Source organism: Ixodes scapularis, unplaced genomic scaffold (assembly GCF_016920785.2).
Source record: "Ixodes scapularis isolate PalLabHiFi unplaced genomic scaffold, ASM1692078v2 PGA_scaffold6__148_contigs__length_123643588, whole genome shotgun sequence".
Taxonomy (NCBI): Eukaryota; Metazoa; Arthropoda; class Arachnida; order Ixodida; family Ixodidae; genus Ixodes; species Ixodes scapularis.
The window spans coordinates 107653012-107664424 of NW_024609881.1; the positions used below are offsets into that span (position 1 = coordinate 107653012).

Genomic DNA, 11413 nt, shown 5'->3' on the forward strand with positions numbered 1-11413 from the left:
ATTATATGGGCTCTATGGATGCTTGTCTTTTTTCCATTAGGGCATAGTTTCATACGCACATACTTCAATCATAATAAAGTCAACGTTATCTGCGCATGTAGTTGTATCAGCTTTTTGACGGCTGGCTTGATATATATATTTCTATGTATTTTATTTAAAAACTTATATTATTCCTTACAGTGAATATAATAGGCCGACGACATTTATATGCTTTATATTGATATTACGTGTAGAAAAGAAAGAATATTTGTAGGCGTCGACTAACTAGTGGCGTTCAATGATCATGTTTGTGTGTGTAAATCTAGTGTAAGTTCTTGTTGAAAGCCCGAACACTTTCATAGACGAAAATGAGAATTAACGACATAAAATCATATGCCAACACTTGCTTTCAGTGAGATGCAGTACTAACTGTGATAACTTGCACAATCATTTTCGCAGCAGGAATGAGTACAATCGTTCTATTGGCCGTGATCGCCTTGGGAGGTGTGTCACTGATGATGGGAGACGATAATCTCCATCATCAATATGGAGTTTCTTTTGGGAAAGGTAGTGCATATTTTCACCTATTCTTTGTGCGGTTTAATGTGTGGAACTATTAGTTATTCATACCACATTTAAACTGTCGTAGTTTCTTATTTGATTAATAATTCATATATTAATTTTTTTTGTTTATTGATTACAGTACCTCCAGGCCCCAAATGCATTTTCTGTATTGGGATGGGAAGGAAATTTGTAGTAAGGATTCGAAAAATATAAGCTAGATCTATGAACCAAATAAAAAGAATTGAAGCAACAAATAAAAATAATTTGAAACCTTTTAGAGGATGATAGAATACCGTGATGAGTGTCAACCACTATATTATACAGTGCTAAAAACAGTGATCGTACAATCATGTAAAAACCGACGCACCCTTTGCACTTACTTTTTCGTCCTCTCTTTCCTTTGACAAATTCTCTTCCTAATTTATACCAAACCCCCCCCCCCCCCAAAAAAAAAATAATTATCTCGACTGTGAAGGGTTTGCTTTCGTCCTACCTGTAAATAGAGCTCGCATAAGCCATATTCGTTCTTTCTTGATTTCTTTTGCTGTTATCTGCCAGGATATGTTATGGCCTGCAACTACGTGTAATTGGGAAGAGAGACAGATATCTTTTGTAAGCAATGCTGAATATTTGTTTCTCTATTGATTGCAGTCATCAGTTAATGCGAGAGTGGATGGGAACTGAAATTGAAGATTGCAAACTGCGGGTGTTTTATGAGTGCGCTTGTCACTTTCACAGCAGCCGATTTTTGATGCATGACTACATATTCAAAATAAAATCATTTATGCCGGCAGTAAACAACCCAAAGCCAAAAGACTTACTTAAGATACTTGGAATCCATCAGACCTATTCAATCATAACAGCGTAGGCTGTGAGCTTAGTTTTCTTTTTGCCATATTTTTATATTTTATTCCAAATAGTGGCATGTAAGCTAACTACATAGAGCAGATTTTTCGTTGTTCGCCTATTTACCTCGTATTTCCAGAGCCAAACCACAGGAGCAATCGGTTTGCTCTGCAATTGATTCCTGCCCAGCGACAGACACGGACTCTGCGTAGGTGCTACCAGAAGTATTCAAATATGATCTCCCCCTCAGTACCATACTGGGGGCCTGAGAGCGGCATACGATTTTTTGTGAAGACATTGAGCTCCTTCAGAATCGAAGGTTTTTAGGCGAAACTCTGGCGGCATGGTGCATGGAGGCTTCAGGGAGGCATCCTCGCAGTTTTTCCTACAAGCTTCCACTACGGTCAAACTTCGTCTGGATTTCACGAGACTATGCCTATGTCATTTATCGGTAACAGGTCCCGAACAATTTCTCTTCCGCCCTAGAGTAACTCCCCAAAGAACAGTTTTTTGTAAAAAAAACTTTGATATTTGTCTGATAATTCAGAACCTCAAAGAGTGAGGACACAGAAATTAAACGGGTGGATCATTCTTGAAATGGAATGCTTATTAGCTACCTAATATTTACACCTCGTGTCATCATAATTTATTCAAACAATCAAGTAACTAGTGGGTATCATTTTCATGTGATCACCAGGCAACAATCTCTAATCACGCCATCGTGCCTATAAACCACGTAAAGTAATTTAAATCAAACTAATCTGAATCAAAGAAGATACATCTGACTAAAATCAAACGCCATCTGATTTTATATAAAATGAAATAAAAAAAAAAATTCTACCCTGGAGGAAACTGAAACTCGAGATACTGAGAGAGTCAAGTGTGCGATTGCACGAAGTGCATGTGCCGCGTTGGGGGGGTGACATCACCCACCCGCCAATCATGGCACCATTTACCAGTAAAACAAATGCAAAAGTCTCCCCCCCCCCCAAAAAAAAATATAAAGAATCCTTTTATCCATAAAAGATTAGCGCCATTTACAAATCAACTTTATCAAAAATATATAAGCGTACACTGGGTCTTAGCCATACAGTAATTTGATATTTTATTATTGGCATATCCTAACCTCTTTAGAAAGCCTCGAGTAGAGTTCAGGTAAAGCGGAACATCGCCTCCTCCGGCCAGAGTATGGATCGCTTGGCCTTAATTCGTCAATCAAGTGCCAAAGATAGGCTTCACTGTTGGTAGTTTTGCTGTCCTCTTGTTTCAGCTCAAGTACAGACGCAGCCGACGCTACGAAGCAATGGAACCCATCAACTAACGTCGAAAGCGCAAGTCACTGGGCCGTTCTTTTTCATGAGTGGTCCAGCGACGGCATGACACGTACGAACACCAGGATGGCGCGCTTTTGACTCGCTCTGATTGGTCGCGTCGATTTGCAGCGTCAACTGCGTCTGGGCTCAAACGAACCGTAGCACTTTCGGGCCTGAATCGATGGACATGTGCGAGTTAGGCCTTAGTTCTCGTTGTTTTGTGGTCCCGTGGCAACTTTCGCCCTTAATTGACAAACAAGGACGAAGGCTTCGCAGCTTTTTTTTCTGGGCTCAAATCTGGCTATTTGGCAATTATGTAGCGAGACAGGGGATAGCCGTAGACACGCCCGCCAAAAATGGCGGACTTTTTAAATGGGGCATATCCGAGGTTCCCGCAAACAAATCGATTATTCCACAAAATAATCGCGCCATTTACAAAACACCTTTATAAAAAAAAATATATGTGGCAGCATATCATGGGTCCTATTCATATAGTTAATTCATATAAATTTTGCGGTGTCCTAACCCCCTTAAAAAGCCTCAAGTAGCGACGCAGAACCGAACGCCACAATCTATGGCTAGAACATGTGTATATTTCACTTCGTTCGCCGAACAAGTGCCAAAGTAATGCTCCTTTTGTGGTAGTTTTGCTGACACATAGCATCTGTGGGCCTGAATCGACGAACTGGTGTGAGTTAGGGCCTCACTTTTGATTGGTCAGTTTTAATGTGGCAACTTTTTCCGTTGATTGCCAAAACAACTCCCATATTTACGCTTCGTGTCTTTTTGGCTCAAGTCTCATTTCAGCAATTATGTGGCTAGACAGAGAGTAGATAACAAAAAAACACAAAAAAGCGATCTGGCATTTGATCACGGCTTGGAGCGAAGCCCTATTGGGCCCAATTTTGACATGTAGGATTGCCAAGCTTTTTCCAAGTTAGGTGCTTCCCTCGCATGCTACATGGATTGTCGTCCTTTCCCAAATTAAATTTAAATTAACAAAAAAAGAAGAGAGAACGAGAGACAGATAGAGAGAAAGAGAGAGGCCACCACTAGAGTTTCTGAAAGCTTATTATCTTCACGTTTCTATGTCTGTAATTCATTCTTCGGCATCTGTATCGGCTAAACACGCGGTATCATTTGCTGATGAACGATAATTATGCGTTCCGGACGTACCACGCACTGCGCTTAAGCTATCAGTCACGACAGTCAACGAGAAAGTGGTTTCAGAAACGACCCATAAGATAGACTTAAGACTTAGAATATTCGGAGATCAAGTAGTCCTTTTCTACGTGTTACAGTTTCGTACTTGGAACCGGTTTCTTGCTTCCTCGGTTCACTCCTACGCCCCTCAAACTGGTGCGGAGGGCCATCTATGAGTGCTATGGGTGGAATCCAGCGAAAAGTCAAGACTCTTGAGCGCTGATACGAGGTTCTAGGAGAATGTATTAGAACGACAATGCTAGATGAAGTCGGCTTTAGAAAGCGTGACCACTTGTCTTGAGAACCATTTGAGATATATTATTGAAATTTGCGTGGATACCTTGTTCTTGCTTACTTCACAACATGACGAAGAGGGCATATCTACATAAAGAAATATCCGGCGCTGTGCCCGTGATGTATCCATAAAATCGGTAACCAATAATATGCCTGAGCTTCATGAGAACAGTATATACGCCAAAAATATTTAAAGCAAAAAACTATAGAAACAAAACACACACACACCAACGTTTATTTACTTTACTCCTACATTAACTGGCTGGGTCGACTATCTCGAAGACGCCAACATTTTCTCCAGTACACCAGGCAATGGTTTCTCCTTTTTCTAAAACTTTGAAGCGACGTCGTAAAAGCATTCCCGGTGTTGTTTGTAGTGCTGCTTTTTTGCACAGCCGTCATTTTAAGGAGCGCCTGTTTGTTTCCAGTTTCAATGTTCATTTTACAACACCTCTCGTGCCACTTAGGGTGCCTCTAATAAATTCGCAAAACGTGAGAACGTTTCGAGGAGAACGTTCAAGACGCAGACGTAGCACCACAAAAGGTTGCCCCTTTCGCTTCTCCTCCCCCCGCCAAGAGGATCATATCACACACAACCTTTTCTGCACCGGCCACATTCGAGGGATGCGACAACACAGTGTTCCAAGAACGCCATAAGCGTTTTCGTTTTTGTTCAGTTTTTAGAACAAATTTGTGATTGTTGCAGATTGTTAAGTACGGAATGGGGACCTAGCTAGATTTACACAGATGACTAAAGGCTAAGAAGTAGTAGTTATAATATGAACGTTCATGTATAATTATGTTTTAACCTATTCTTTCACCGTTTATCGTGCAGGTAAATGCAACTACCGCAACCAAACACTCAGAAATGGACGCTATACAACATCAAAGGTCCCTTGTGAGCTCTGGCTTTGTAATGTAACAGACAAAACACTAACAGTTATAGGGTTTGTAATTTTTATTCTTACTGTTTGCAGGAAGCCTTATGATAAAACCGTAGCTGTTAATTTATTATAATGCGGTCGAATGACTAATTTTTTTATATCTTGACTAAACTGACGGTTGGTTTTGTCATGGTAAGTTAATCCTTTCGAATATGTAAATACCAATAACTATGTGACAATGGCTGAAAAAAAAAAGGTAACCTTTTTTTCCTCCTGAATTTTGTTGCATCAGCAAGAACTATCTGTAATCACTTTCAGGTTATCGATAAAAATGGCTGATTTGCTAGTAGCAGCACTAGCGAATAGGTGTTTTGTTACAATCAAAATAAACAATTGAATTCAATTGAATTCTCATAACGGAAATAGATGTTTACACATTGTTTACCTTTTAATGCGAATACATTACCTGCCCCATGGGGCGCAGCCGACGTTGGCAGTGATCGCGAAAAACGGGCATCTAAATAAACGGCAGTTAAAATGACTGTGAAGCGTTCCATTGGCTGTGACGCGTCATATCAGATGCTTCGTCCCGGAAGTCAGCGGCGGACTCAAGGTCAAAGCGGACGCACCTAAAAAAGAAAACACAAAGAAAAGCACAGCAACATAGATACACCGTCAGGGAAGGCGTGGAGCCGGCAGATTTGACCGCGCATGCGCAGTGGGGGAGTGTGATGTCACCGCCGGAGCGCCATGTCCAATAGGAAGACACGGCGCTGTGTTTGTAGGAATCCGCTGCTTGTATGAATGCGATCGCATTCCTCCACGTAAGCAGTCTTAAGTGTTATTCCTTCAAGAAATAAACATTTCCTGTTCTACGGGAATTTATTCGCTTTTAAAAGAGACCTTCAAGAATAAATTACGTACCTAACCAATTCACATCTCGTCCGCCCTCTTTCATTGGATATCTTAGCTGTGATACGCAGGTGGTAGTTAAAGATGATCGAGAAATAAGTTAAACACTTTACACTTTGAAAGTCGTATTTTATAACCAACTGAGTGGCGGAAAACAAATGCTGCAGTGCGTCCTGGAATTATCCACAATATTTTGGCGAACCCAAAAAGTGGAATAACATTTCTATATAAAAGCTTAAACATAAGCACAATTAACTAATGTATGGTTGGAGTTGTACATGTGCACACAGGGTATTTATAAAAAAAAACTTTTTTTTGTTTTGTCTTTTTGTCAAGTGTCTTAACTTTGGTGCAGAGCCACACCGTACACTCATATTTGTATAAGTATATTATACAGTAAATTTCAAATTGACATTAATAAAAAATAAGAATGTTTATGCATTATTAAAAGAACGCTTAATTTGTAGGGGTATTTATTCACATTCATCTTTACAATACGTTATTTTATTCATGCCCGTTTCTAAATACATTGGGTTATAGAAGATGGAAATTTGGACCAGTTGGTTCAATATCGAGGGGAGGCACCGAAAAAAACACAAGGACGAGAAAAGACGTAAACACTGGCGCCAGCGTTTAGGCCTTTTCTTTTCCTTGTATTTTTTCGGCGCCTGTCCTCTATCGGGGCTATAGAAGTCCAACATTTAAATACCAAAATGTGCACTTCACTTTTTCCTAGCTTAGGCAGACTAATCGTTTAGATTTTTACACATCGTGATACATTCCGGGAAATCATTGTAATCGTTGCACTTATTATGGAACTTTAGAAAGTGGGCGAACTTGAAATGTATACAAAAACACTCAAACACTGTGAAATAGAAAGGACAGGCAAACACAGAGGCCACTGTGTTTGTGTGTGCTTTATTTTTTGCAGTCTCGGTTGATTTTTACAATGTTCAACTACCACCAGCTTGTTTGCGGCCTAACCTTATAGTCATTAAAATATATATTCGGGCTCGGGTTTCAAAAAATATATCTTTCATTTTATTCCTTTAGGTGCAATGTCAGAGCCTATGGAAGTTGCATCCACGTGCACGACTCTCGTTTATTCTGGCCATTTTGCTGTCCGGGTAGTCCCATCTGCTAACGTAATTTCGAAGTTAATCGAAGTTACCACTTTTGCGAATAAAATTGTTTTCCTACAATTTTGACAATCAACTCGCTCCGCTTTCTTATAGGGACACTGACACTCTCCAAATTTGTTTATCAATTTCCTGCAAGGCGATTTATTTCAGTGTCAGAAGATTACGCAATCAATATCTTGTTACGGTGTCACGTATATTCTTAATAAAGTCATAAAATGCAACTCTTCGAGACCGAAACCGAACCTGGACTAGGGATGGTGGGAAAATATAGATGAGTATGATACCGGAAATCATGTAACTGCGCAACTTTTTTTTTAATCAACGTATATGCACTTTTGTGCGGCTTTTAGAAGCTTCAAAAATGGATATCACATTTTTTATCCCTTTCTAGTATAGAGTGTGTATCTTCGATGACCCACCACTTTGATTATCTTTGGTGGTTATGTCTAAATCATAGAAAACGGTACCTGGCCAATAAGAAGAGAGAGAGAGTGTCTCAACCGGCCAGTTCTCGACTGCTGTTTTCGAGAGGAAAAAAAACGAATTTCAAGCCTCAAATTGTGTCCTGGGTAGTTGGGCTCTCATATGTCATGTACAAATAAAAACCTTCAAAGCATAAATACTCCCGTCAGTGTCCGTTTAAGTTCCAACTTCATAACATTAATGAAGAATAAAATGGGTAATCCGATAACCACTTCATTGCTCCTATAAAGGTTTTTTTTTTATTTTAATCTCTACATTCCTCATTTAAATCAGATGTGGAACCAGGCACGTAGCCAGGGGGGGGGGGGGGCGGGGGCATGGGGCCCGGGCTCCCCCCCCCCCCTGTCGAAATCGTCCATTTCGCTGGGACCTCCTCTCCCCCCTGCCCCCCTACATAATTTTGTCATGGGTGCCCCCCCCCCCCCCCCCCTTCGGAACAAAATCTTGGCTACGTGCCTGTGTGGAACTAGTGCCTAACACGCACAAGCTGCTTCAACTGTTGCATATGCTCAAAACATGACCTAGAGAGGCTATTGGCCTGTCGAGAACTCGGCAACTGATAATAATGTATCCCATGGTAGTCATAAGCATTTTTCGCGTTATCCATATGCTTTCTTTTTTTTTCTCTCAATTTGTTGAAAAGTGTGTATAATGGGACTTAAACTAAACCAAAGCTCTTGCAGAGGTCAACAAATAAATCACAAAAGCACAAATGGCTCTCATATCGTCTGCTATAGTTAATCTAACACGGCTTTAGGGCTTCTATTGTGATCAACAATTTCGCATACAAAAAGCCCAGGCTAATTTATTTCTTCGGGTGCGCAACGGACTGTATCAGGTGCTCCGCTTAAACACATACTTGCCCTCTGAGCAAACCTACCCTCGAATAATGATGATGATCCGCTGGGTCATTAACGGCGCTGTTTTGTCTGTGACGAGCGAGACAAGAGAGGATGGCAGTGCGCCGTTCTACTGCAAACACCACCGTTCAACCCACGTCCTTTCTTTAGTAAAGGGCAGCAATGAAGCTTTTGCACGGCCTGACTTTCGCCAGCGTCATGGTGACCGTATTGCTTGATTGCGGGACTATTCGAAAACGAAAAGGTGAGCTTTTGAACCTTGAACACTCTGGTGTCTAAAAATAAAACTTGGCTTTACATCCCACAGTCTTAAAGTGGAGGCGATATGATATATGTTCAGCATCACGGTAAACCCCGTGGCTGGGTTGAAAAAGGGTGCAAACAGTTGATGAATAGAAAAAAAAAATGGAGGCAAACAACAAAACTCACACACTGTTTATGGTTTTCTTAATGTGTAATGCACATAAAGGGCATATATTCTTCAAAGAAGAAGGATGCGTGAAGGGACGCTGAAGTGAAAAATATAAGTTTTTTTATGCATTTTATAATTTTATTTGTAAATGTTCCACAAAAAAAATTGTTGCAGCGATATTTACGTCGTTGCACGCAATTTAAGGAGGGTAGACCTGCCCGGTGCTTACGAAACTAAGCACCTTTTCTTGGCTCTCGTTGGTTGGAGAGATGATTGATGTGTGAAATACTGGTTGTAAAACTGTCTGTTTGTGCAGTAATAGTATTTTAAATGACAATAGTTTTGTTTGAGAAAAAAAAATAGGTAGAGTCTTACTCTTTTCAAAAATATCCCGATATTTCCTTTCCGCTTCGGTTTCAAACAACGTTACTAAAACACTCAGTTGGGAAACTCGCCGTCGAAACCTGGGCCGCTTACGTCCACCGAGACCGAGCTAAATACGACCACAGCGCCGCTCTTTATCATTTGTCTGTACTGTGGTCACCTTGAGCTTTTAGAAAGCATGTTTTTGTGAAAAAACAAACGGAAAAGACTCTTTTTGTAGTAACTTTTATTGGAGTCTAGTACAAAATGAAGGGCGCGTGATGTTTTTAAAATCTTTAGTTTGCAAGGTTTTGCAGCACAATTAATATTGTTTTTATACATCCATGCCTCAGCGGTGCTTTTAGGTAGCGCGTCCCGACCTGGGTGTATTTTAACTTCGGTAGTTAAAATTTAGTTTAAATTTAAAATTTAAATAGTTAAGATCCATTTTGGCTCTGATCACACAAATGGCCGATCAGAGCCAAAATGGAAGTAATGTGCGCTTCCTCGATTTGCCGTTGCGGGAGAAATGGCGGCGTTGTGTTCGCCATTAGCTCGGTTCGCGAGGACAGATCGGGGTCACTTTCTCAGAGCAGTCTCTGTGGCAGTTTCCCAACTGATTGGTTTAGTAACGTTGGTCTCAAACGATAACAAACATGGCTGGCGACGTCTGCGGAGTGATCAACGAGAGCAACTTGTCGAGATCATCTATCTTAATGAGTGCGAGTCGTTTTGCGTTCACCGAGGTGTTTAGACGAAGATCCTTTCGACCGATCAAGTTTGCAGCACATAGCTGTCGCAAGTACAGGCCTTTGGACGCGCTGTTGACGCTGTGCCGGTGCTTGGGTTCGTAGCGGGTGGTAGCGGGACTGGCCTAAGCCTAGCTTCCCACTTCAACTATAGGGTGGTCCAAGTCACCAGGCTCGATCTAAAATGGACCGTAAAATTCGACGCCTGCACGTAGCAATCTAAACTTTTTGCCAAAGATGTATTTCACAGGTCAGTTCTTTTGTGTGTGTGTGTAAAATTACAAAGCGCAGCTCTTATTCTGTAGAAAAAAAAAAGCGAAAAAACTTGCCAGGGTCTACGGCGGGCAGCGACGCAGACGGCAGGGGTCCAGCAGCGAGGTGTGTTTGGCGTTCGTATTGATTATCCCGGACTTTAATAATTTTCCTGAATGGGCCCCTGGCCCAGGAGCAAAACGCCACACGCCTTTTTTTGTTGCGATGAGTAGTTTTCGCAGGAGCGATTTGGCCTGAGTTCCGTAGAACACCCTGTATATATATATATATATATATATATATATATATATATACATATACTACGATACACTACGAGTCCTTGGGCCTCAGCACATTGTCTAAGTTGCTTTTCTTTGTTGTGAAGGAAGACAATTCCTAAGGAAAAATTGATAGTCAGCTTTGTGTGTGTGACTTGTCCACTGTAATCGTTTAGTGTACAATCTGTTTTCCCCACCATCAGTAACCATCTAAGCTCAAACCGGAAAGTCACATGATGTAATATCACGAGGTCTCGCAGTGCCAGATTAACACCATCTGCTAGAAGCAGCGGGACGTAGCTCGGTGAAATTTAAACACGGCCGAGTAGTAACTGTGTACAGCATCTCGGCAGAGGTCTAAGATCTTAACTTCAAAGCAACATTGACCCGACACTGGGGCGGGATATTTGTATCCTTTGTTCATGTTGTCTAATGGTTCGAATAAAATGTACGTGGCTGTAACCAAAAATCAAAAATAGGACAATATTATATAAATCTATGCTATTAAACTATGCCTGCGTTTTTTTTTTGTTTTTTTTTTTTTGCATCGAGTAATTCGCAAAAGCTTCCTGCAGCGCTTTAGTTTGTTTGTTTTTTAGTGGGGGGGAGTGGCGGGCGAAGATTTATTAGCGACTGAAGAAACGTGTTCACCATTGCAGTGTCTGGAAGGGACCTGTTTCGAGCTAAGACCAATTTTGGTAAGTTGGTTCGCGAATGTAAAAGGGAGGTTGACCAACTGATACGGGTCTTGCCGACGGATGATTTCGGAAGGGTAAGTACGTTTTTCTAGTGCTTTGGAACGTGAAAATTTTGCGCTGTTGTAGAATTTCGAATAAATAATGTGGTACGAAACCTAAAAAAAACAAGACGGAAAACAAT

General features: G+C 41.0%; 1 protein-coding gene across 1 annotated transcript; it reads left to right on the forward strand.

Moving 5' to 3' along the window:
* The first annotated feature begins 443 nt into the window (after window positions 1-443).
* Window positions 444-7247, forward strand: LOC115326439. The gene is made up of 3 exons (XM_029987318.4): window positions 444-546; window positions 5035-5146; window positions 7049-7247. The coding sequence occupies exons 1-3, from the start codon at window positions 444-446 to the stop codon at window positions 7137-7139; spliced, it is 306 nt and encodes a 101-aa protein (XP_029843178.2). The 3' UTR covers window positions 7140-7247.
* Window positions 7248-11413: the final 4166 nt, after the last annotated feature.

Coding starts and splice junctions, on each gene's coding strand:
- LOC115326439 (XM_029987318.4), top strand. CDS start 444: ATGAGTACAATCGTTCTATTGGCCGTGATCGCCTTGGGAGGTGTGTCA. Junction 547..5,034: donor TGGAGTTTCTTTTGGGAAAG/GTAGTGCATATT, acceptor TTTATCGTGCAG/GTAAATGCAACTACCGCAAC. Junction 5,147..7,048: donor AAAACACTAACAGTTATAGG/GTTTGTAATTTT, acceptor TTATTCCTTTAG/GTGCAATGTCAGAGCCTATG.